Source organism: Heteronotia binoei, chromosome 13 (genome assembly GCF_032191835.1).
Source record: "Heteronotia binoei isolate CCM8104 ecotype False Entrance Well chromosome 13, APGP_CSIRO_Hbin_v1, whole genome shotgun sequence".
Taxonomy (NCBI): domain Eukaryota; kingdom Metazoa; phylum Chordata; class Lepidosauria; order Squamata; family Gekkonidae; genus Heteronotia; species Heteronotia binoei.
Window position 1 is genome coordinate 18,557,021 of NC_083235.1, and position 27,331 is coordinate 18,584,351.

Consider the following 27,331-nt stretch of genomic DNA (forward strand, 5'->3'; position numbering starts at 1 on the left):
GGGGGCGGGGAGAGAGAAGGGAGGAAGGGAGAGAGATGCAGTTTGCAACTTTTTCAGTCTCCATTGTATCTGGAGCTGGGGAAGGAGGAGGGGAGCTGGGAAAACTAACCCATTCATCAAGCACTCTGTGTCCTGAAATAACCCTACCACACACTCAAAGCTGAATGAAACTGCAGATTCTTCAGTCGGGTTTCACACTTACTATTGAGTCCCCCAGGATGTTTTTGAAAGTACTGCGGTGCCAACAGGAGCACAAAATGTGTAGATCAAGATGGGAAGCTGTGTTAGCCTGTGTGTAGCAGCAGCCTTGGAGTGCAAGAAGATCCAATCAGTCAGTCCTAAGGGAAATCAACCCTGACTGTTCCCTGGAAAGTCAGATGCTGAAGCTGAAGCTCAAATACTTTGGCCACCCAGTGAGAAGGGAGCACTCACTGGAGAAGACCCTGATGCTGGGAAAGACAGAAGGCAAAAAAAGAAGGGGATGGCAAAAGATGAGATGGCTGGACAGCATTACAGACGTACAGGGGTGCAATGCTAGCAGGAGCTCCTTTCCATATTAGGCCACACACTCCTGATGTAGCCAACCCTCCAAGAGCTTACAAAAAAGAGCCTTGTAAGCTCTCGGAAGATTGGCTACATCAGGGGTGTGTGGCCTAGTATGCAAAGGGGCTCCTGCTAGAATTCCAACCCTGCAGGTGTAACTAACATGAATCTGAGCAGACTTCGGAGGATGGTGGAAGACAGGGGGGCCTGGTGCGACTTGGTCCATGGGGTCGCAAAGCGTTGGACTCAGCTGTGCAACTGAACAACAACAAAGCAATAGAAAAGAACGAGAGATCAGCAACACCTTAAAAACTAACAACATTTGTGGCAGGGTACGAGCTTTCAAGCATCACTGCTCACTTCTTCAATTACTTATCTGAAGAAGTGAGCGGTGACTCACAAAAGCTCCTCCCCTGCCACAGATTTTGTTAGCTTTGAAGGTGCTCCTGGACTCTTGCCCTTTTCTACTGCTATGGAATGTTTAGAACAGGGGTGGCCAAACTGTGGCTTGGGAGCCACATGTGGCTCTTTCACACATATTGTGTGGCTCTTGAAGCCCCCACTGGCCAACTTGGAGAAGGCACTTCTCTCTTTAAATCACTTCTCCAAGCCAAGCCAGCTGGTAGCATGGAGAACACATTTAAATTTGCTTTCTTTCGACCTTCTCCCCCATCTATTTGCCCTTCCTTCCTCCCTCCCTCCTATGATGTTCATGTCTTGAGGTTCTCAGACATATGATGTTCACATATTGTGGCTCTCAGACATATGGCGTTTATTCTATGTGGCTCTTACATTAAGCAAGTTTGGCCACTCCTGGTTTAGAATCACTTCTACACTGTACATTTGGTCCACCTTTGCTGATGATGCGTTCTCTTGTGCACCCCTTTGAGCTTTTCTGTGATCTTCCCTAAACTTGTTTTATTATTATCTTTTAGGGGCAGAGCTGCCATGTGGACGGGAGAGCCTGGATCTTCCTGGACACCTTCCACACACACCGGTTCAGTTTCCCCAGCCCAAGTTCTCCATGGGAACCAATCCCTTCGTTTACCACTTGAAGGCTTTGTGGAGCAGGGAGACTTTAATAAGCAGCTGACAAATTGTTATAGCGTTATAACGATCTGTCTGCCATGTCCTCTGAATTCCCAGCATCCGTTAAAAACAAAATGAAGTCTCTAAGCCTTTCCACTGTGGACACATGCTTTCCCCTTTATATCTCCACAATGAAAGGGGCTACAGACTTCCTTTGTTTTTTTTCTGATGAATGCCAGGAATTCAGAGGATGTCACAGAAAAATTGGTATGATGTTATAATACCTCCAGTAACCGGGGGGGGGGGAGCACAATAATCATGGGGGACCTGGGAAGTGGGCCTGTCAAATCTGGCTTGGGAAATTCCCAGATACTTGGGGGGCAATGCCTTTAGAGGGAAGCTCAGTGGAGATGGGATGCCATAGACCCCACTCTCCAAAGCTGCCATTTCATCCTTGGGAACAGATCTCTGTAGTCCGGAAATCAGTGGTAATTCTGGCAGAAATCCAGCCCCCACCTGGAGGTTGGTAACCCTACTGAGCAGGGGAAATGGCCATGTGGAAGCCCTGTTGCCCCTGTTCCTGAGTCACCAGCAGCAACGAGTGAGTCACGAAGCACCGGCATCACACGGACGTCGCCTTGGTCCTCAGCAAAATGCTACAAACAGCCAGAAGCTTAGGTGTCTTTATGCAAATGCCCCACAGAGTTTACTGGGATATACTCCCAATTACACATAGAACTGCAGCCTCTCATTTACTTTTTGTAGACCTGAACTCTGTATCAGGGGTTTCCAGCCTTTTTGAGCCTGCAAGTACCTTCTGAATTCTGATATACGGTGGTGAGTGCAGCCTGAAAATGGCTGTCACAGAATAATTGTTTTTTACGCCCTGTTTTACTCTCCCCAAAAGAGTCTCAATGTGGCTTACTATCGTCTTCCCTTCCTCTCCCCACAACATGCACCTTGTGGGGTAGGAGGAGCTGAGAGAGTTCTGAGAGCACTGTGACTGGCCCATGGTCACCCAGCAGGCTTCATGTGGAAGAGGAGTGGGGAATCAAACCCAGTTCTCCAAATTAAAGTCCACTGCTCTTAACCACTACACCAAGCTGACTCTCTGTCACAGGAGGTGGAGCCAGTCACACAATAGCTGCCGAAGGTGATCTTCAGTCACGCAGTGAGGATCCTTTTGCTCTGGTGGCAGCTGCTGCTAAAACGACATTTAAAAAAAAAAATCTGAACAGCCAATCCACTCGCCAATGGCCAATCAGAAGCCCTGACTGAATGCCCCACTGGAACCCACCCACTTCCTAAAAACACTTGGTGGAACACCAGGAAAGGTGTTGGCGGGTGCTGTGTCTATCTCATACCCTCCAGGAAGCTCAATCCCTAACAACCTTCCAGGGCTGTTGTGTATGTGGACTTTATGTTTGTAGGTAGTTCCTGCCTGGCTCATTGGAGCCTTAAGGACTGAGCTTGGGAACTGGAAACAATGGGAAGCAATCGCCAGCCCCCTGCTGGTTCAAATGACCCAATATCATTCTAGCACAGGAACTTTGCAGTGTATATATTTGGCCCCGTTGGCCCAGTTCAGTAGTCTTAGTTTAACCGTTGCCATGCTGTAATCACAATAAAGAGCTTTGACCCCTGCAACTTTGCCTCTTCATGTATCGAGGAAAAGGAAGCAAGCACCAGTCGTTTCCAACTCCGGGGTGACGTTGCTTTCACAACGTTTTCACAGCAGACTTTTTATGGGGTGGTTTGCCATTGCCTTCCCCAGTCATCTACACTTCCCCCACAGCAAGCTGGGGACTCCTTTTACCAACCTCAGAAGGATGGAAGGCTGAGTCAACCTCGAGCCGGCTACCTGAACTCAGCTTCCACCAGGATCGAACTCAGGTCATGAGCGGAGGGCTCCAACAGCAGTACTGCAGCTTTAACACTCTGCGCCAGGGGGCTCTTCATGTATCAAACCCACTAGCGAACGAGGGCGATACTGTTTCAGCAGCTCCAGTGCTACTGACAAAATGCAGGCAAAAAATCCAAAGGAATTGTTCCAACAACATTTGGAGTGCAGGCAGCTGATCAGTTCACTGCTGTTTAAGTTATGTGTTACAGCCCTCATTTTAATGCATAGCCCTACTCAATTTAAATTCCAGCAACCCACCAAGACTCCAAAGGAAGATAATGTTCCTGCCCGGGAATTGAGATCAAAAGGAGAAGCCTTTCTGACTTTCCCATCAAGCAAAGAAGCTTATTTGGAGCATATATGAGACAGGGCCTTTTCAGTGGCAGCTCCACAAGTATGGAACAACCTCCCCAGGGAGGTGTGTCTGGTCCCCTCACTTTCAGTCTTTAGGAGGCAGCTGAAGATGGTCTTATTTAGGGCTGCATTTGATTAAAGGAGTCCTAAACTGTGGTTCTAAATGTTGGCTTTATGTATTTTTATGTACTCTATTTTATTTGTATTGTAAGCCACCTTAGGAACCCCATGGCGCAGAGTGGTAAAGCTGCAGTACTGCAGTCCTAAGCTTTGCTCACAACCTGAGTTCGATCCCAGCAGAAGCTGGGTTCAGGTAGCCGGCTCGAGGTTGACGCAACCTTCCATCCTTCCGAGGACGGTAAAATTAGTCCCCAGCTTGCTGGGGGGAAAGTGTAGATGACCGGGGAAGGCAATGGCAAACCACCCTGTAAAAAGTCTGCCATGAAAATGCTGTGAAAGCAACGTCACCCCAGAGCTGGAAACAACCAGTGCACAGGGGACTACTTTTACCTTTAAACCACCTTAGGGCAGGAAGGCAGTATGATATATCCCAGTCTCGTGAGAACTCGGAAGCTAAGCAGGGTCAGTACTTGGGACAGGAGACCATCAAGGAAGACTCTTCAGAGGAAGGCAAGGGCAAACCACCTCTGCTTCTCACTTGCCTTGGAAGCCCCTTGCTGGGGTTACCAGAAATTGGCTGCAACTTAACAGCACTCTAACCACACACAAAAGCCATCTTCAACTCCATAAGGAAGGAAAATGGCTAAGAAATGTTATGAATAAATTAATGTCATGGCACTGGGACAAAGACCAGCTGTACCACAATTGGCAGATTCCATCTCCCCAGATGCAGAGCAAATACATCGCTCTGCCTTCCTTTAGCAGTGGATCAAGACTCTCCCCCAGGATTAAACCACCCAAACAAATCAATAACCTTTTAAAAACTGACTTGAGTATCCAAAGCAGGAGCTTAGGAAAGCAGGGGGGGTGGGGGTACGGGAGAAGATGAAGATATTGGATTTATATCCCGCCCTCCATTCCGAATCTCAGAGTCTCAGAGCGGCTCACAATCTCCTTTATCTCCCCCCCCCCTCCACAACAGACACCCTGTGAGGTGGGTGAGGCTGAGAGAGCTCTCCCAGCAGCTGCCCTTTCAAGGACAACCTCTGCCAGAGCTATGGGTAACCCAAGGCCATTTCAGCAGCTGCAAGTGGAGGAGTAGGAAATCAAACCTGGTTCTCCCAGATAAGAGTCCACACACTTAACCACTACACCAAACTGGCTCTCTCAAATAAAGAGTGGCTCTAGAGAGTGGCTTTAGGAATCAGCTGGTGGCCTTTTGCCAAAGAAGGCTGGCCTGTCACCGGGACCTTACCCCCGAGCTCTGCCAGAAAGAGAACAGAAGAACCTTTTCAAGCACTAGCTGCGCTTTCCGTATTCTTCAGAGGGGCTTTAATCCCCGCCATCACTTCTCACTTGCCATGCACTTGGGAGGAAGCGGAAAACCAGAGGACAGTGACAGCCACTGTAAGAAGTAAAGCTTGCTTTTGTTAAGGTACGGCGGCCCCAAATCCTTTGACTAAAACAGAAAGGAACCCCCAGGATGCATGAGCTTGCAGGAAACAGGTGGCGATTTCAACTCAGGAAGTGCACAGGTTAAGAGAATGAGGAACGGTGGGTTGTACGTTTTGCATTTCTGACACAAAAATCTCGCCTGTGTAAGAAGTTGCATGCAATGGATACAAAGATCACCTAACAGGAATGCTCTAGCTGGATAAGAAAAAGCTGACAAGGGACATAGCTGCTCCCTTTAAGTACCTGAAAGGCTGTCGCTTACAGGAGGGCAGGGGAGCTGTTCCTGCTGGCAGCGGAGGAGAGAACTCACAATAACGAGTTCAAGTTATGGCAGAAAGGCACCATCTGGATATTAAGGAGGGAATTCTCTCACAATTAGAGTAGTTCAGCAGTGGAATCGGCTGCCTAGAGAGGTGGTGAGCTCCCCGTCACTGGCCATCTTCAAGCAGAGGCTAGACCAGGGGTGGGGAACAGTGGCTCTCCAGATGCTTTTTTCCCCCTACAACTTCCATCAGCCCCAGCCAGCATGGCCAATGGCTGGGGCTGATGGAAGTTGTAGGCAAAAAACATCTGGAGAGCCACTGTTCCCCACCCCTGGGCTAGACAAATGCTTGTCAGGGACGTTTTAAGGCCAATCCTGCATTGAGCACGGGGTTGGACTAGATGCCCCGTATGGCTCCCTCCAACTGTATGGTTCTACTTCCTGCTTGTAAATGATTTCCATGTAAGAAATGTGAAGACTTTGTGAACCTCAGTACGGCACTCTGTGGCATTCAGACAGGTTTCTCTCCGCCTGCCGTCGCAACAACCCTGTGGAGTGGGTCAGGCCCAGTTCACAACCATCCCAAGGTCACCTGGTGAGTTTCACAATCTAAGCAGGGATATGAAATCAACTTTCTCCAGTTCAAGTGCCAAAACTACAAGTTACATTTACAGCGTCATCCTAAGCAGAGTTATGCCCTTCCAAATCCACTGAGAAAGGTGCCAACTCTACTTAGGGTTGTTTTGTAGAAAACAGGGGTCATTTTGTAGAAAAATGGGTGGTGCAGCAATTAGCATATGCTGCCCCCCCTCACCAGCCAAAAGCAACCCTATGCAAGAAAGGACAGCCCCGAGCGAGCAAGGCCTGCTTGGGCTGGCTAGAGAGCCAGCCAGCCCAAGCAGGCCTCGCTCACCTGGGGCTCTCCTGGGCCGCCCCCCCCCCAGTCAAAAGGCCAGCAAGCCACCCACCACCACCTAAACTCACATAAGAAGTGGAGAAAGGGTGGCATGGGCTTCTCCAGGGCTTAATGAGGGCTGCTGGGGGCATGGCAAAGCCTCTGGTGGTTGGCTGGCTGGCTGGCCACTCTCCTAATCCAGGGATTGTTATGCAGCTGCACCTACTATTCAATGGACAAGGTAAGTGGGGAGGAAGAGGGGGAACCCTCAGAAAGGTTCAGGAGCTGTGCTCCTGTGAGTTCCTGCTGGATTCAAGGCCTGGTTGTACCCACAAGAAAGGAAAAATGTTCACAAGTGTCTGGGATTTTGAGGATGGGACTTGCAGGGGAAGAACAGATTCATTTCCCCCATATCTCCCCCCCCCCCCCACCGCAGCCTAGATAGCCCAGTTCAATCTCATCAGATCTCGGAAGCTAAGCAGGGTCGGCCCAGACTAGGATTTGAATGGGAGACCACCAAGGAATACCAGGGGCGTGTCTGTCCATTTCTTGCCTTGAAAACCCCCCAGAGTCACCGTAAGTCAGCCATGACTTGATGTCACTTTCTACCAACACCCCATAAGAACACAAGCTGTAAGAAGATGATTCTGAGCAGATAACTGACTGGCGGCAACGGAAGTCCTCTTTCCCTGGGTCTTTCCACTGACACCCTCATCTCTACTTGGGTGTTTTTTTTCCTTGACAGCCAGTTTGGCGTAGTGGTTAAGTGCATGGGCTCTTATCTGGGAGAACCGGGTTTGATTCCCCACTCCTCCACTTACAGCTGCTGATGTGACCTTGGGCCGGCCACAAGTTCTCTCAAGGCTGTTCTGCTCAAGAACAGTTCTGGGAGAGCTCTCTCAGCCCCACCTACTTCACAGAGAGTCTGTTGTGGGGAGGGGAAGGGAAAGGAGATTGTAAGCCGCTCTGAGACTCCTTTGGCTAGTAAAGAGTGGGGTATAAATCCAATCTCTTCTTCTCTTTTTCTTTAAAAAGAAAGGGGGGGGGACAGAACCATGCAACTACATACAGTGTGCAGGTTAGCTTTTGGACCAGACTCACATTCAGATCCACATTCAACCACAGAGCTGAGCAAGTGTCCTTGTGCAGTCCCTGGTTCTCAGTCTAACCTACCTCACAAAGTTTTTTTTTAAAAGTAAAGGCAGTCCCCTGTGCAAGCACCAGTCGTTTCCGACTCTGGAGTGACGTCACATCACGACGTTTTCATGGCAGACTTTTTACGGGGTGGTCCGCCATTGCCTTCCCCAGTCAGCTACACTTTCCCCCCAGCAAGCTGGGTACTCATTTTACCGACCTCAGAAGGATGGCTGAGTCAACCTTGAGCCAACTACCTGAACCCAGCTTCCGCCGGGATCAAACTCAGATCGTGAGCAGAGCTTGGGCTGCAATACTGCAGCTTACCACTCTGTGCCACGGAGCTCTTACTCACAGAGTTGCTGCAGGGCTAAAAGGAGAGGAAACTGGGTCTTGTAGAGTCTCACAGTTACAACGAACCTCATGTTTGAGATTGTATCTTCTAAGATATGACCGTACCTGCTCTAGCTACCAGGTTATATCAAAACAGAAACAAGGCTGGGGAATTAAGATTTTATCAGAGTTTCATTCCGGCAACATCTTTGATTCTTTTGGCTAGAGGAAGATGTTCCATCCCTTTACCAAAGGCTGAATGGAATGTTATATAACAGGTAGCGTTACTTACCTCTATGCTATTAAAGAGCTTTGAGCTGCTCATTTCCACAGATGAAGCCTGTTTAAGGCACAGGGTATTTTTATTCAGGCCTGTTGAGTAACTCTAATCTTCTAGAGGGGCTGTCTCCTTAAGATGCCTGGGCTAACCCTATCTCATCAGATCCCGGAAGCTAAGCAGGGTCAGCCTAGGTTAATACTTGGATGGGAGACCACCAAGGAAGTCAGGGTCACTACGTATGGAGTGGCAGGAAATGGCAACCCACCTCTGAATGTCTCTTGCCTACAGCAGGAGGTCCCCAACTATGGTGGTACTGGTGACATTTTTGGTGCCTGCCAAGTGTTTGTAGAAAGGGGGAGGGGGGGCTTCTGCTCCCAGCAAGCCTTCTGATTGGCCACTACAGATTTGATTGACTGTGCAAATTTTCAAAAACATTGCTTTTGGTAGCAGCTGCCACCAGAGCACAAAGATCTACGCTGTGTGACTGAAGGTAAGCTGTGGTAGCCAGTTTGCACCTGGCTCCGCCTCCTGCAGCAGCCATTTTGTGAGTCTGACTTTGGCATGCTGTTTCAGCATTCCAAAGGTGCCCGCAGGCTCATAAATGTTGGGGACCCTTGCCCTATGGCGGGGTGGCCAACGGTAGCTCTCCAGATGTTTTTTTTGCCTACAACTCCCATCAGCCCCAGCCAGCATGGCCAATAGCTGGGGCTGCTGGCAGTCGTAGGCAAAAACATCTGGAGAGCTACCGTTGGCCACCCCTGCCCTACGGGGTCACCGTAAGGTGGCTATGTCTTGATAGCAAAAAAGGGGCATATTACTTACTTTGTTCTGGGAGCACTTTTTGCCACACGCCCAGGGCTTTTTCTGTAGCAGGAATTCCTTTGCATATTAGGCCACACACCCCTGACGTAGCCAGTCCTCCTGGAGCTTACAGTAGGCCCTGTACTAAGAGCCCTATAAACTCTTAAGAGGACTGGGTACATCAGGGGTGTGTGGCCTAATATGCAAAGGAGTTCCTACTATGAAAAAAAAGCCATGCACACGCCATTTGCTACATTTCACGCTAAGAAAATTTCTTTTAGTGCAAGTGAGCCATCCAACTCTCCCTTGACCCCTGGTAAACCAAGCTTCAGAAACCATCTGCTTTTCCTCATAGACTTAGGAAACAGGAACAATATTTAGCACAAGTTCCATCTTGACACCTCCGGGACTTAACAGCAACAAATCCAATTTGGTACAAGCTTCTGTTCCAATCCACCCCTGCCCTGGACAGAGGAGAGTTCACACCCTAAGCCCCATTAAACTTCTTAACACTGAAACAAGGAACAGAGCCAGGGCGCTTTTTTTGTAGCAGGAACTCCTTTGCATATTAGGCCACACACCCCTGATGTAGCCAATCTTCCAAGAGCTTACAGGGCTCTTAGTTCAGGGCCTACTGTAAGCTCCAGGAGGATTGGCTACATCAAGGAGGTGTGGCTTAATATGCAAATGAGTCCTTGCTTCAAAAAAAGCCCTGGGTGTAGCCAATCCTCCAAGAGCTTACAGGGCTCTTCTTACAGGGCCTACTGCAAGCTCATGGAGGATTGGCTACATCAGGGGTGTGTGGCCTAATATGCAAAGGAGTTCCTGCTCCAAAAAAGGCCCTGAAAGGAGCCATTGGGTGAAAGAGCTTCTGGTTCACCATCCAGCACAAGGCGCTTGGTACTTACAGAAGGTCCCTCAAGGCCGTCTTGAAGATGATCCGGAGAAATCTCCAGCCGCCGCAGCCAATGTAGATGCCCAGAGCGGCCGCCACGCCCCAAGGCCAGGGCATGCCGAAAAACCGCATGAGGCCAAGCGTTCCAAATGCAGCAGTACAGACCCCAATCATGTACATTCTGGAGGGAAAAGAAAGAACATTCACTGCAGTCTTAACGACTGGAACAACAGAATGTTTGTCGGGCACCAACAGTGCATTAAGTAGGGGGGACAGAGTATGAACTGGATGGCCCAGGCTAATCTACTCTCATCAGATCTTGGTAATTAAGAAGGGTGGCCCTAGTTTTTTACTTGGATAAGAGACACGCCCATGAAGCTGCCTTATACTGAAAGGGACCCTCAGTCTAACAAGGTTGGTATTGTAGACAACAGTGACCCGGCAGACATTTTATACTTGAAACTTTCAAGAGGATGGGTTCTCTCATGGATTAAAAACTGGTTGAGTGACAGGAAGCCAAGAAAAAGAACAAACAGAGAGTTCTCACGATGGAAGTAGGCAGCGGGGTCCCACAAGAATCAGTATCCGGGTCGGTACTATTTAATTTATTCGTAAATGATCTGGAACTAGGAGAGAGTAGTGGAGTGGCCAAGTTTGCAGATGACACAAAATTATTCAGGATGGTGAAAGCCAAGGCTGACTATGAAGAGCACCAAGAGGATCTCCGCAAACCAGGTGAGCAATTGTAGTAAATCAAGTTTAGTGTTCATAAGAAGAGAGAATGCATTTAAAGTTAAAGTTGGGTTCTTTCCACCTCTCCATCCCTCCCCCATCTATTTTCCTTCCTTCCTTCCTTCCTTCCAAATATCTGATGTTCATGTCTTGCGGCTCTCAAGCATCTGATGTTTATTTTGTGTGGCTCTTATGTTACGCATGTTTGGCCACCTGTTATAGAATCTTGAAGGAAGAGATCGGGCTAGTGGGAAGCGTAGAATGTAAGGAGAGCTCAAAAGTTTGTTTTCCCCACCCTCTCTGCAATGCCTCATGGACTCCCAGCTTGTCAGAAACTAGCTGCGCATACAAAACATGCCAAACAAATTGCAGAGCTCACAATAGTTAGTGTACATAAACCAGGAGTACAAGAAGATGAAGATGAAGAAGATATTGGATTTATATCCCGCCCTCCACTCCGAAGAGTCTCAGAGCGGCTCACAATCTCCTTTACCTTCCTCCCCCACAACAAACACCCCGTGAGGTGGGTGGGGCTGAGAGGGTTCTCACAGCAGCTGCCCTTTCAAGGACAACCTCTGCCAGAGCTATGGCTGACCCAAGGCCATGCCAGCAGGTGCATCAAACCCGGTTCTCCCAGATAAGAGTCTGCACACTTAACCACTACACCAAACTGGCTCTCAGATCCATCAGGAGAGCCCAAGGAATACAGGCGGCCTACTGGAATCAAGAGGAGATCCTAAAGTGATGACAACTTATCAATCCCATCCCTGACCTGGATAGCCCAATCGCATCAGATCTCAGAAGCTTAAGCAGGGTCAGCCCTGTTCAGTATTTAGATGGGAGACCACCAAGGCAAACCAACTCTGAATGTCTCTTGCCTTGAAAACCCTACACACAGGATGTCAAACATGCAGTCCGGGGACTGAATCAGACCCCCAGAGGGCTCCTATTAGGCCCCCGAGCAACTGACTGTCATCTGCTTCCTTCTCCCTCTCTCTTGCTTCCTTCTGCATAACAACTTGCTTTGTAAAGCATGCTCAATTGCACAGGAGCTACAGAGCAAAACCTCTATTTTCTCCATTGGGTGAGGGAGGAAGGGGAGGGGAAGCAGAGCTTGTTTTCTCAGACTTTCTCAATCGCACAGCAGAGCTATTGAGCCAAGCCTCTCTTCCTTCTATTGGCTGAGGCTCCCCCCCCCAAGGTCTCCTGGGGAAGGAAGGAAAGTGCCAAAGCTTTCTTCGCCCAGCTCCATGGATCCCATGGGAGAAATACAAAGAAAGCACCTTTAAGACCAATGAGTGCTAATGTTTTAAACATGTTTTGCCTTTTAAAAATATATATATATTTAATTGTGATTGTCTGTGTCCTTTATAAAGTTGATATCTCTGCTACCTAATCTTAAATAGCTACACACATGGCTCAGCCCAACAAGGTCCCATTTATGTCAGATCCGGCCCTCATAACAAATGATTTTGACGCCCCTGCCCTACAGTCACCATAAATCAGCTGCAACTTGACCACACTTCCCACCGCCATCGATCCCACAAGAAATACTTCACAATGCTTCTTATTATATATTTATCAGTTGGAGATCTTGAATGTCAGACTTCCCCGCCACAGTTCTTTCTTGACTTTGTTGCTGTTTTTGCCCTCAACTCACAGCTGACTTATAGTAACCCCATAGGGTTTTCCAGGGCTTTTTCTGTAGTAGGAACTCCTTTGCATATTAGGCCACATACCCCTGAAGTAGCCTATCCTCCAAGAGCTCACAAGGCTCTTTTTTGTAAGCTCTTAAAGGATTGGCTACATAAGAGGGGTGTGGCCTAAAATGCAAAGGAGTTCTTGCTACCATCCACCCCCCCCCCGGGTTTTCTAGGCAAGAGAAGTTCAGAAAGAAGATATTGAAGAAGAAGATATTGGATTTATATCCCGCCCTCCACTCCGAAGAGTCTCCGAGCGGCTCACAATCTCCTTTACCTTCCTCCCCCACAACAGACACCCTGTGAGGTGGGTGGGGCTGGAGAGGGCTCTTACAGCTGCTGCCCTTTCAAGGACAACTTCTGCCAGAGCTATGGCTGACCCAAGGCCATTCCAGCAGGTGCAAGTGGAGGAGTGGGGAATCAAACCCGGTTCTCCCAGATAAGAGTCCACACACTTAACCACTACACCAAACTGAAATTATTTGCCATTGCCTGCCTCTTTATCATGACGGTGGTATTCCTTGGATGTCTCCCATCCAAGTCTAATGAGGGTCGACCCTGCTTAGCTTCCAAGATCTGATGAGACAGAGCTAGTCGGTGTTATCCAAGTCTCCTTCTTGACAGAGAGAGCCCTTTAACTCAATATACTTAATACCAAGTCATGTCTTTTAAGTTACAGATTAATGGGTTGGATACCACACAGCATTTCCACAAATGGAAGTGACCTCTATCTGCAGGGAGTGACTTTCTCTCCTCCACCGCACCTCCCCACACACACACTGCCACCCAAAATGCCCCTCCCAAAAATGCTGCTCCTACAAGGCAACGGACCCCCTCAAGAATCATGAGTGAAGGAATCAGAGTTCAACCAAGGGGAGGAAGGATTCAGTGACAATTGCTTCCACTTTTTTTAGGGGGGGGGTATTTTTTGGGCATGGAACAGGGGTCACTAGTGGGGAGGTATCTGTGAACCACCTGCATTGTGCAGGGGATTGGACTAGATGGCCCTGGAGGTCCCTTCCAACTCTATGATTGTACCCACAAAAGTCCTCTATTGTAACTTGTTGACCTTGTTTGCATCAATTTTGTTTTGAAGAGAGAAAGAAAGGTTAACAATACTTAACAGAGCCCAGCAGCTTTAGCTTCTAAGATTCCTGGACTTTAACCGACAGTGCTACCTGTTTTAAATTTATTTCGTTCTCTTAATTATTGGACTACTGTTTTTCTGTAGTATACTCTTGTTGTGATCTGCCCCGAGCCCACTTGCCGGGAGGGTGGAATAAAAATCAAAACAAACAATTTTAAAAAAAAAATTCTGAATCAACCATTCCAGTGGGGGTTTTTTGAGGGGAGGATTCTTCAGTTATTACCCACCATGTTCAAGCTTCAAAATATACAGCTCTGTAAGTAGAAAGCTGCATCACCAGCAATTAACTGGTTGGGAAGAAGTTGAAAGGTACACACATCCCATGAAATTATGCGATGGAGAGGAGATCCAATTATTAAATTAAACTGAGGAAATCCAAAGGGGAGGCTTTGACCTTTAAAGCTCTAAGCCAGGGGTGCCAAATGTCCAGCCTGTGAGCCAGAACAGGCCCACCCAGAGCTTTTTTGTTTCCACCCCCCCCCCTTCTTCCCCTCCTGTCCTCTTCCTTTGAAGCTCTGAGGCTGAGGAAGTTCTCTGCTCTTTCGGTTCCCTGCCTTGTCTTTGCAGGCTGAAGCAGGAAGCAAAACTGCAAGGAAAATGTAGAATGGATTTTCCATTAAGGTCTCTGTGCCCAAACAGAAAGGGCCCAGAGACCTTAATGGAAAACCCATTCCATGTTTCCCTTGCAACTTTGTCTGTGCAATGTGTTTCAATAGAAGAAGAAGAATTGCAGATTTATACCCTGCCCTTCTACCTGAATCAGAGACTCAGAGCAGCTTACAATCTCCTATGTCTTCTCCCCCCACAAAAGACACCGTGTGAGGTGGGTGGGGCTGAGAGGGCTCTCCAAACTAGAGTGGAGATAGTTTCACTTTCAGCATTCCCATAGCCAGCTGAAATGTATGCTTCCTGGAGTTGTGTCCTTGAAGATAAAGGGTTGATTCTTTGAGCCAGCTTGTCTCTGCTGAATGGACCTAACCTAGTGAGTACTCTAACCTGGGAACCCAGGTTACAATCTCCTATGTCTTCTCCCCCCTCAACAGACACCCTGTGAGGTGGGTATGGCTGAGAGGGTTCTAACAGCAGCTGCCCTTTCAAGGACAACTCCTGCGATAGCTATGGCTAACTCAAGGCCATTCCAGCAGGTACAAGTGGAGGAGTGGGGAATCAAACCCGGTTCTCCCAGATAAGAGTCTGCACACTTAACTACTACACCAAACTGGCTCACCAAACTAGAGTGGAGATAGTTTCACTTCAAGCATCCCCATAGCCAGCTGAAATGCATGCTTCCTGGAGTTGTGTCCTTGAAGATAAAGGGTTGATTCTTTGAGCCAGTTTGTCTCTGCTAAATGGACCTAACCTAGTGAGTACTCTAACCTGGGAACCCACAGCCAACATACTACACTGGAGAGTCATTGCCAATCTGAGTAGAACCTGGGGGCAGGGGAGAAGCTTGCAATGGCATTTCATTGTTTTCCCAGGCTCAAAGCATTTTATATTTTTAGTTTCTGTTGTGATCCTTGTGCTTTTTCATGATGTTTTATTTTAAAAACTGCATTGCCAAATCCCACTATTCCCCCACCTTTCCATTTTAAATAAATATTGCAAGAGTTTTAAGCGTGTTTGTATTTTAAGTTCAAAATATTGTCTGTGCCCTTTATAAAGTTTTTATGACACATGGTCCGGCCCCACAAAGTCTCATTTGTAGAGCCTTCCTAACAAATCCAGCCTTCCTAACAAATGAGTTCAACATCCCTGGGGCATTTGAAGGAATACCTCGCCTCTGTGAACACTAAGATCAAAGGAGGCATTTCCCAGAATAGTCTTCTAAGGATAAGAAGGTGGCTTCAAGGAATAACATTTCTCCATATAGAACAACATTTGTATAATATAGTGGGTTCAATGCAAGGAAGAGGCGAGGTGGTAGTGATCATAGCTCTTTTATTGTACAGCAGGGGTGGCCAACGGTAGCTCTCCAGATTTTTTTTGCCTACAACTCCCATCAGCCCCAGCCAGCATGGCTAATGGATAGGGCTGATGGGAGTTGTAGGCAAAAAACATCTGGAGAGCTACCATTGGCCACCCCTGGTGTACAGCATAGTATAGGGCTGCACTCTAAGACTGGAGAACTGGGCCAACTTATATACACTCAGGGTTCCTGCGCAAGCACGCTATTGGACCATTCAAACCAGCCGGGGGCCTGTGATTGGAGCAGGGCTCCTACTGTCCATTGTTCCTGAGTCCCCAAGCTCAGTCCTACAGGCTCCAATGAGCCAGGCTGGAACACCATTAAATATACACATTCCAGTTCACATACGCAACAATTTGAGTCCAGTGGCACCTTTAAGACCAACAAAGTTTTATTCAAGCTATAAGCTTTCGTGCGCATGCACATTTCTTCAGATACAGTGAAACCACTGCATACGGGAGGGGAGTTAGTTGATAGAAGAGCTAACAGATGTGAGAACAGAAGTTTGAGCCAGTGGCACTTTTTAAGACCAATAAAGTTCAATTCTGGGTATAAGTGAGAATGGAGGGGGAAAGCGGATACTTTTCTAAACATTTTCATTTCCAGGTTATATTTCCGTTGGTTTGCCCCTAGCACAGTCGACCTTGAGGCTTCGGACAAAGGCTGTTTTATTTCAGGAAAATCTACATGGCTCTTAGGTTTCTGATGCATAATTTAACTTATGATTAATGAGGCATCTTATTCCTGCAATTATTTTTAGCTATGCTTAGATCAATGTCATTAGCCACTGGGCCGGAACTATTTTAATTCATTTAATTATTTATACTCCACTTTTTTCTCCCATGGTGATGCAAATCAGCTTAAAAAATCATTTTCCTTGCCTCCATTTTATCCCTGAGAGGTAGGTTAAGCTGAGAGTATTGGGTAGGGTTGACAATCGCCAGTTGGCTATGACCATTTCAGGGTCATCAGAAAGTGAGGGGGGGAAATGTCTGCTGGGCACTCCATTATTCCCTATGGAAAATAATTCCCATAGAGTATAATGGAGAATTGATCTGTGGGTATCTGGGGGAGACTGGGTTTTTTTTGGTAGATGCACCAAAATTTCAGCCTAGCATCTGGTGCCTCTCCTCAAAATACTCCCCAAGTTTCAAAAAGATTGGGCCAGGGGGTCCAGTTCTATGAACCCCAAAAGAAGGTGCCCCTATCCTCATTATTTCCAAATGGAGGGAAGGCATTTAAAAGGCATGTGGTCCTTTTCAATGTGGTGGCCAGAACTCCCGTCAGAGTTCAATCATGCTTGTCACACCCTTGCTCCTGGCTCCACCCCTAAAGTCTCTGGCTCCACGCCCAAAGTCCCCGGATATTTCTTGAGTCAGATTCGGCAACCCTAAGTGTGGGTGTGGCCCAAGATCATCCATCAGTCCTCCATGGGCACAGTGGGGATTTGAACCAGCGTCTCCTAGATCCTAGCCTGACACTCCACATACTATACCACACCAGCTTTTAATGAACATATTTCTTAAAAGTTGAACAAAGCAGGAGTCAAGCTTCACCTTTAAGACCAACCAATTTTTATTTAGAACATAAGCTCTTAAACACACTTCATCAGATGAGGAATCCAGCACAGTAAGCAAAGCCATACATAGCTGGTAGGCAGTGGCCCAGAATGCAACATAGTACAGATTTAATAATGACAGTGAAGTAAAATTATCTGGTAGGCAGTGGTTTAGGATGTAAAATGGTACAATGACAGAATAGGAAAATTACTCAGATCAAAGGTCTGCTCAATTTGTTAATTTTACTGCATACTGCTATTTTGTTGCTTTCGCATGCTCATGCTACTCAGATCAAAGGTTTGCTCAATTTGTTAATTTTACTATTCTGTCATTGTACCATTTGGCATTCTAAAGCACTGCCTACCAGATAATTTTACTTCACTGTCATTGGTTCTTAAATCTGTACCATGTTGCATTCTGGGCCACTGCCTACCAGCTCTGTATGGCTTTGCTCACTGTGCTGGATTCCTCGTCTGACGAAGTGTGCTTAAGAGCACACGAAAGCTTATGTTCTAAATAAAAACTGGTTGGTCTTAAAGGTGCAACTTGACTCCTGCTTTGTTCAACTGCTTCAGACCGACACGGCTGCCCGCTTGGATATTTCTTAAAAGAAAGTATCTAGCCTTGATAACGGCAAAAAAAAAAAATTAATTAAGAGCCCAATCCTAAACAGGTCTACCCAGGCTCCCACCCAGGCTTAATCGTTGGGACTTACTCCCAGGAAAGTGCACAGAAAGAACATCTGCATGATACTGGTAAAGACTCTGAAACTTGAAGCAACTGGGCCGATCTCCAGGGGCCAATGCCCTGCAGTGCACCCTGAGTCACTTCTCACATAGGTGATATTCCCTGACACCGGATCTAATCCCAGTTCAGTGCTTTCTTCGGCACCCTTCCTGCTTTCCCCCAAAACAATCTCCCCTACTCTTTGGAAACCTCAATCGAAACGTAGCTATACAAAGTTACTGGATTCATACTATTCACTCGCAGAGCAGAATCTGGGCTCCCTGGCATAGAATTGTACATTTCACTGTGATATTCGTGCCATTTACTTAGATCCTCTTCTCTGAAAGCATGAGGGACAATCTAGTGGTGGTAAGACGCTCTTCCTATTGTCCTCTCATAACCCTGAGGTTATTGAGACTGTGGCTAAGTATCTGTTCTGTGCTTCGAAGAGGAGAGGAGTGTTTCAAATGTTGGGGTATGTTTCCTCCCTTGCTGACTGTGCACATCTATGCTGTTATGCCAATAAGAAGAAGAAGAAGGAGATATTGGATTTATATCCCGCCCTCCACTCCGAAGAGTCTCAGAGCGGCTCACAATCTCCTTTACCTTCCTCCCCCACAACAAACACCCTGTGAGGTGGGTGGGGCTGGAGAGGGCTCTCACAGCAGCTGCCCTTTCAAGGACAACCTCTGCCAGAGCTATGGCTGACCCAATAAACAATCATTGTTGTTGTAGAATTCAGACATTCCGGGGCAAAATTGGTTAGGGTTTCCTGGTTCCCTCTGGCCACTGGCAGGCAACTGCAAGGGGGGGGAGAGTTGCCAGATCCAGGCAAGGAAACTCTTGGAAATTTGGGGATGAAGCCTGGGGAGCCTCAGTGAGGTACAATGCCATCAAGTCTACCCTCCAAAGCATCCTTTTTTCCTCTATTTATTTACTTTCCATTTATATCCCGCCCATTCCAAACGGACTCAGGGCAGCTAACAATCGTATAAAAACCAACATCTCAGTTTCAAATATAAAGCAACAGGACAGTCAGTTATAATGTAAAACCATTTAAAACAAAGTACTGGTGCTATACAGAGTATGCAATTTATCTGTCGGTGGAGTTGCCCAGGAGCATAAAAGCGGCAGCCTTCTCCCCTAGTCGTTATAGGCCTGTTTAAAAAGTTCAGTTTTACAAGCTCTGCGGAATCGGGAGGGATCCCGCAGAACTCTTATGGCCTCAGGGAGGACTCCTAGGGGGACTGATCTCTGTAGTCTGGAAATGAGCTGTAATCCCAGGGGATCCTCCGGTCCCACCTGGAGGCTGCCATCCCTATTTTACTGGCACATGCCTACAGGCAGGCAGTAACTTGCCTTGTACTGCATTAAGTGCTTCATGATACTACCTGCCTACCACTCCACTGATACTCCCTACCACTGATACAGATACTACCACTGATACCTACACACTGATACTACCTACTGCTCCGCTGAGAAAAATGTCTTCATTTAAGTAGTTACACCCCTGTTTGGTGTAGTGGTTAAGTTTGCCAACTCTTATCTGGCAGAACCGGGTTTGATTCCCCGCTCCTCCACTTGCAGCTGCTGGAATGGCCATGGGTCAGCCATAGCTCTCGCAGAGGTGTCCTTGAAAGGGCAGCTTCTGGGAGAGCTCTCTCAGCCCCACCCACCTCACAGGCAGTGTTCCCTCAAAACTGAGTTAGCCATGAGCCAGCTCGCAGATTTTTAGCCTCCAGCTCGCACATTTTTGTCTTAGCTTTGGAAGGATGAGCCCAGAGCACAATAATTTATGCAGGAGCTCACCACTTTAATGCCAGTAGTTCACAACTTTAATACCGGTAGCTCACAAAGTAGAATTTTTGCTCACAAGGCTCTGCAGCTTAGAGGGAACATTGCTGGCTGGGTGTCTGTTGTGGGGGAGGAAGGTGAAGGAGACTGTGATGCCGCTCTGAGATCCAGGGTGGAGGGTGGGGCATAGATCCAATGCCGCCTTCTTCTTCTCCTCCCCTAAGAAGATCACAGAGCTGCTATGGTTGTGAGTAGGGGCAGCTGCCAGGCCCCAAGGCTTCTGCAGGCTACATCTCTTCTGATGCTTGCACTTCCCCCCTCCCCACGCTTGCCGGCTTGTGAGTGCTTCCCTCACCTCTGCTCCCAGTTGCATCTGCTGCCTAGTGCAGCTGGAAAAGGGCATGTGATGGCACACAAAACACCAGCGTTCCTGTGGCCGTGACAGGGGCATTCCTGGTTGCACCCAGCACCTATCAGGGAAAGGGGGGTGCAAGCAGCGTGGGCAGCTCTGCCATTGCAGGCAGAGGGACAGCCTGAGAGTAGGCTGAAGAAGGATGCACGAGGGACACACAAGTGGGCGGGGGAGAAGGAGGGCTCATAACAGACAGGGGGCGCTCTTGAGCAGTCTCTGCCCAGGACCACCACTGTATAATTTACTGCTCACCTTTCCCCTACATCAGGGGTGGCCAAACTGTGGCTCAGGAGCCACATGTGGCTCTTTCACTCATATTGTGTGGTTCTAGAAGCCTCCACTGCCCAATTGGCCAACCTGAAGAAGGCATTTCTCTCCTTAAATCACTTTGCCAAGTCAGCCAGCAGCCTGGAGAATGCATTTAAAGTTGCTTTCTTTCCAGCTTTCCCTCCCATTTGCCTTGCTTCCTTCCTTCCGATGCTCAAAACATCTGATGTTCATGTATTGCGGCTCTCAAACATCTGACATTTTTTTCTATGTGGCTCTTACATTAAGCAAGTTTGGCCACCCCTGGCCTAAATGTACAGATCGGTACTTTCCATTTTTGTTTCAGTCTTTGCAACTAACTCCACCCCTTCCTATATGTAATGGCTGCGGAAATTCTCCTTCACTGTATCTGAAGAAGTGTGCTTGCACACAAAAGTTTATACCTGGAACAAAACTTAATTGGACTTAAAGGTGCTGCTGGACTCAAACTTCGTTCTGCTGCTTCTGACCAGCATGATCGGCTACCCACCTGAATGCTACACCTTGATGCTGTGCTTTGAAAAGTTTTATATAAAGAACAAAGCAGGATTCAAGTCACCTTTAAGACCAACAAAGTTTTATTCGGAACGCAAGCTTTCGTGATCCATTTTGAGTCCAGTGGCACCTTTAAGACCCACAAAAGTTTATTCAAGGTATGAGCTTTCGTGTGCAGGCATGCTTCCTCAGATACATAGAAGTGGAAGTTAAGAGTTCATATATGTAGGCAGATGCCTATACAAAGGTGAACAGCAAATTAGCAGCTGCCCTGAGCCTGCTTCGGTGGGGACAGCGGGATATAAATCAAATCAAATATATATAAAATAAATAAATAAAAACTTAATTAAGATGTTTCAACACAGGCAAAGACTAGATGGCAATAAGATGATGAGGTTCTAGGCCACAGCAAGTTTGGATTTAATTAGAGCAATAAATTAAATTGCATCCAATAAAATAAATTACAGTGGAGCAATAGCTATTTCAAAGTAGGAGACTAATGTTTGTTAGTTCATTTAGATGACAAGTTTCTGATAAGTTAGAGCTTCGCTCAGCTCATGGATACATCAAAGTAAAATGTCACTGCTGAAACACACGTGCAGATTTTTTCTAGCTTCCCTAAATGCTCTCTAAGCCTTACTGCCTGCAGGTCCTGCACTCTAGACAACAGGGATCCTCTATAAATCCCCTTCCTCTATTTCCTTTTAAGGATGCATCTCTAAATTACAACAGTCACGAGCAGCACAGGCTACATGTTTGGTCAAGAAAAGATTCAGTCAACTGGCCAGTCAAACATTGGTCAAGCATTTTAAAGCTATGGCCTTGTTTATCTGTAGTTGCTCTGATAAGAATGTAAGAGAAGCCACATTGGATCAGGCCAACGGCCCATCCAATCCAACACTGTGTCACACAATGGTCAAAACCCAGGTGCCATCAGGAGGTTCACCAATGGAGCCAGAACCCCACAAGCCCTCCCAATGTTACTTTCCAAGCACCAAGAATACAGAGCATCACTGCCCTAGACAGAGTGTTCCATCTATAAAGGTAAAGGTAGTCCCCTGTGCAAGCACCAGTCGTTTCCAACTCTGGGGTGGTGTTGCATCACAACATTTTCACGGCAGACTTTTTAATAGGGTAGTTTGCCATTGCCTTTCCGCCCCCCAGCAAGCTGGGCACTCATTTTACTGACCTCGGAAGGATGGAAGGCTGAGTCAACCTTGAGCCGGCTACCTGAACCCAACTTCCACCGGGATTGAACTCAGGTCGTGAGCAGAGAGCTCAGACTGCAGTACTGCAGCTTTACCACTCTGCGCCACGGGGCTCCTTTATACGGGGTTCCATCTTTACCTTGTGGCTAACGGCCATTCATGGACCTCTGCTAACTAAGGTTAGATATTTGCAAGAATAGGCATTAAATTAATAAATAATAAAATCAATTTTTAAAAAAAAGTTTCAGCGATTTGTTATAATAGCTAAAGAACCTTTTGCAAGCTTTCTATAAAGAGTTCGCTAAGCAGTCCTTCCTTTTGGCTTTTCTCTTGGAATCACCAGGCCAGCAGACAAATTCAAATGAAAAAAAAAACACGAAAGCAGAAATAAAGCACAGTAACACCGATTACTGAAAACAAATGCTGAATTGTAAAGGCATTTGCACTGAGCAGGGTTCAGGACGAGTCTTCCTCTTTGAAGAAGTTGGCACAAACAGCAACTGTTCAGCGCAAGAAACTTCAGCAGGCTACTTCAGTACACCAGAGTGATGTAATGTGTTTAGAGCAGCAGACTCTAATCTGGAGAACTGGGTTCGATTCCCCCACTCCTCCTCCACATGAAGCCTGACGGGTGACCTGGCTTGGGCCAGTCACAGTTCTCTTGGCTCTCAGCCCCACCTACCTCACAGGAGCGCCTGCTGTGGGGAGAGCAAGGGAAGGCAATTGTAAGCTGCTTTGAGACTCCTCAGGGTAGAGAAAAGCAGGGTACAAAAACGAACTCTTCTTACAACTGCAGCGGCCCTTCCTATTACATTTTAAAAAATGGTTAAGTTGCCCTCAGTAGAATCGCATTCTTGGCTTCACCCAGTATTTGACCAAGGTCAAACAACTGCTGGGCAATGGGCGATATTTGACTGGTCAACTGATCAACATGCCAATCCTAGCTGTGAGCTGCTTCGAAGGCCCATTGGTAAAAGTATCAGGCACTAAATCTCACACATAAATAAATAAATACAGGAGTTCTCTTCAGCTTGCCAACTTCCGTTTGATCCTTGTTATATTTGAATTAGACCTTTCGTGTTTAAAACTGATCTTCTGCCATCCACAGATCTTGAAAGGAAACATTTTGCCCCAACTACAAACATTCTTTTGAACATTCGTCCCCTTTATCATGGTTGCTGCTTTGTTTTGGATTGGAAATGAAATACAATGTATGTGAGAGTGTCTAAATTCAGCCATTCCTGGACTGTTCTGCTGCTTAGGTTTCATTTGTTCTGCTCAAGTTTAATCTGGCTGTTTCATGTATACATTTTTACATGGGTTAGAGGGGCTTTTTTTAAACTAATTTGTTATTGATTGTGCCCTTGCTTTTGATCAGTTTCCCTGGGGGACCAGGCTGAGCTTTGATACATTTTTATATGTTCTTACATTGCAAATTGACCTGGTAACCTTTAGGTTGGGGAAAAGGATACAGAACTGTTTAATTAAATGTGTCTGCACACATAAGCAAATTATTAGACACCCGCTTCAAATGACTAAGCACTCCAGGAATCATAAAATTGCAAATGGTATGGAGAAAGCAGAGAGACATTTTTCACCCTCAGTTATAATCTTAGCATTTAGGATCACCCGAAGACACTGATGGGTAGTGGAATTAGGATAGAAGAAAGCACTTCCACACCAGAGATTCCCCAACATGGTGCCCAGAAGCGCCATTTAACCGCCAACACTTTTTCTGTCGCCTGCCAAATATTTCTAGGTAGTGGGTGGAGCCAGGTGACTCCTTCTCAGTAGGGTTTCTGATTGCTCACTGGAGATCTGATTGGCTGTGCAGACAGCTGCCTCTACGGTGTTAGTTTTATTTTGTGTCTGACTTTTCTTTCCCAGTATATTTTTAGCATTTACTCCTTTGGTCCCCTGCATTTCAGCTTCCTCTGTGATTGCGGCTGGCTCCGCCTCCCACAGTAGCCATTTTGTGGTTGCGTCCACCACATCAGAATTCCAAAGGTGCCCGCTGGATCCAAAATGCCAGGGACCCTTGTTCTACACACACACACACATGCACACAGAGGCTGCAGTCGTACATGCTAAATAATGCAGTTTCAATCCATTTTCAATGCACTTTGCAACTGGATTTTGCCAGTTCACACAGTAAAATCCAGTTGGAAAGTGCATTATTTAGCATGTGTGATCGCAGCCCTATATGATCTACTTAAGTCATTGCCCCAAGATGTGGTGGGGGGCCACTAAGTTTGGGCAACATTAGACAAATTCATGGAAGATAGGTCTAGGACTTGATATTTGTTACGATAGTTAAATGGAGCCTCCATATTCAGAAGTAGTATCTCTGGATAGAAGGTATTGTGAACAAACACCAGGGATGGCAGTTGCCTTCATGTTCTGCTTACAAGTTTCATAGATGCATCAGGCTGGCTAGGATGCACGGCTGGAGAGTTGTTTGTTCCAAGCTGACAAGACTCTTGTAATGGCCCTGATCAAATCAAGATGTGTTTTTTGTTTCCAGGCCTTAGGAATCCAAGAATCAAGTGTATAATCCTATTTCAAAAACGGGCTTGTTTCTGCGTCAGAAACACGAGCAGAATCAAATCTGACATTGATAGGTGGTAGACAAAAGCGCCTTCAAATCACAACCACAGAGCTTTCAAGGCAAGAGCCCTTCAGAGGTGGTTTGCCATTGCCTGCCTCTGCATAGCAACCCAGGACCTCCTATCCAGATACTAACTAGGGCCAAACCCTAGCTTCCGAGATGTGACAAAATTGGCCTCGCCTGGACCGGCCAGATTAGGGGTGGTATTAGGTATATTTTGGCCACTTCCAGTCACCACTTTTTTAAAACGTGAGAGAAGGGGAGAGACCTGGAGATTGTTCAGAACAGAGCAACATATAACAACAAAACACAGTACAGAGCACAGAACTTATGACATTAAAGGCAATGGGTTGAGGATTCAAGTTTCTTAGGCTTAGAGGAAAGAAGCCCCAAAGAGTATAGAACAAAGCAGGAGTCAAGTAGCGCCTTTAAGAACAACGAAGTTTTATTCAGAATGCAAGCTTTCGTGTGCATGCACACTTTGTACATTGCACACGACAGCTTCCATTCTGAATAAAACTTTGTCGGTCTTAAAGGTGCTACTGGACTCCTACTTTGTTCTATTGCTTCAGGCCAACACGGCTGCCCACTTGGATCTACCAAAAAGAGTATAGTACACGGTATCAGTTAACACCTATCTTGGCTGCAATAAAGACAACACGAAGCTATTTACTTGAGTCACAAGGCAAAGGACAAGAATTCAAGCAGATTCAGACAGGATAGTAGAAAACGACTTCTGAGACATGAGTCAGGTAATGGAATAGACTACTTAGTAGCAGGGAGCAAACACTGTATCAGGATATGTGGGATTTTAAAAGGAGAGCGAGAGGGGGAGAGATAAGCATCGGACAGAGACAACCCTGTGGCTAAGAAAATATAGCCCTTGGAACTGGCTTTACTGAACAAACCGAAAGTCTGTCTTCTAATCCCTGCAGGCAATTGGTTTGTCTCACACCTACACTGGCACCTGGGTGTCTTTTCCAACTCAGCATATTCCCAGACACAGCAAAATAAATAATTACGCTTGATGCTGCTGCCAATACTTGTCATGTCTCCGATGCATGAAAGCATACCAGTTCCTTGGGTCATGACAGTTTCTCAGAAATGACAGTTTCTCAGGTCCGAGAACCTTCTCACTGTTCGTTGTGTTCAATCTGGCAAGCTGACCAACTCTAGAAACTTGACTAAAGCTGGCAAGACAGCAAAGTCTCTCCTTGATAATAGGACTTTGGCACAGCCTGGCAGCACATTCAGTGCGGTGTCATGGTTAAGAGTGCTGGACTAGTCTCTGGAAGAGCCAGGTTCAAATCCCCACTTGTGCCATGGAAGTTCACTGGCTGACCTGGAGCCCGTCACGCGCTTTCTCAATCCAACTTTCCTCACAGGGCTGTTGTGAGGATAAAACAGGAGAGGAAAATGATGTAAGCTGCTTTGGGCTCCCGTTGGGGAGAAAGATCAGTTTGGTATAGTAATTAAGTGTGCAGACTCTTATCTGGGAGAACCGGGTTTGATTCCCCACTCCTCCACTTGCACCTGCTGGAATGGCCTTGGGTCAGCCATAGCTCTCGCAAGAGTTGTCCTTGAAAGGGCAGCTGCTGTGAGAGCCTTCTCAGCCTCACCCACCTCACAGGGTGTCTGTTGTGGGGGGAGAAAATACAGGAGATTGTAAGCTGCTCTGAGTCTCTGATTCAGAGAGAAGGGTGGGGTATAAATCTGCAGTCTTCTTATTCCAAAATAAATTCTCTGAACCCCTACGGCACACCACTACCCCCCCCCCCCAACACTGTGCCAGCCTCATCCTTTCTCATGGACTCAAATTCTGAAGACTGCAACATACGCACCCTCCAGTGTAAAGCCGTATCTACAGAGCAAAAACTTTTAATTGCAATAGACTTCCAAATCAGGGACCACACACGCAAGGACTGGTGATTGGAAGTCACTGGATGGTCACTTCCTAGAAGTCCCCAGCCTGTGTTTAATGAAGCACTGCTCTGTCAAGGTTAACACTGATTGCTCTAACTGGCAGCTCCTTTCCAGGATCTCAAACAGAGGTATTTCACATCAATCATTACCTGATAAAGGGACCTTTCTCTCTCCAAAGCGTATACTCTGAAAATCTTGATGCTCTAAGGTGCTACCGGACTCAAATCTCACTCCTCACTCATCAGTGTGGTGCAGTGGTGAGTGTCAGACAAGTATCCGGTAGACTCAGGTTCAAATCCCCACTTGTTCCATGGAAGGTCGCTGGGTGAGCTTGGGCCAGTCACACACTCTCTAGACTAGACCTCCCATGATTGATGCGACGGTGAAATGAAGGAATTTTTATATCCTGTCCTGACTTTCACCCTAATGGGGATGCAAAGCATTCTCCTCTCCTTCATTTTATCCTCGCAACAACCCTGTGAGGTAGGTTAGGCTGAGAGTCACCCCGAAAGCTTTCATGGCACAAGTGGTGGCGGGGGGGGGGGGGGGGTTGAACCTGGGTTTCCCAGATCCTGGTCTGACACTTCAACCACCATCAGACTTAATAGCACAGCTGGCAAAAGAAACAAACAACCTTCAAACCACCCAAAGAGGGGTTCAGGTGAGCCCATGCCTGGAAGATGACCCTCACACAGACCACCACCACCTAGGGTTGCCAAGTCCAATTCAAGAAATATCTGGGGACTTT

General features: G+C 47.0%; 1 protein-coding gene across 1 annotated transcript in view; it reads right to left on the minus strand.

The window, feature by feature from the left end:
- The window catches only part of SLC27A1 (solute carrier family 27 member 1), a 77,428-nt gene that overhangs the window by 49,294 nt on the left and 803 nt on the right, over nucleotides 1-27,331 (minus strand). The window contains exon 2 of the mRNA XM_060252637.1: nucleotides 10,018-10,185. Within this exon, the coding sequence (XP_060108620.1) occupies nucleotides 10,018-10,184 (167 nt within the window). The 5' untranslated portion in view covers nucleotide 10,185. The remainder of the gene's footprint in view (nucleotides 1-10,017; nucleotides 10,186-27,331) is intronic.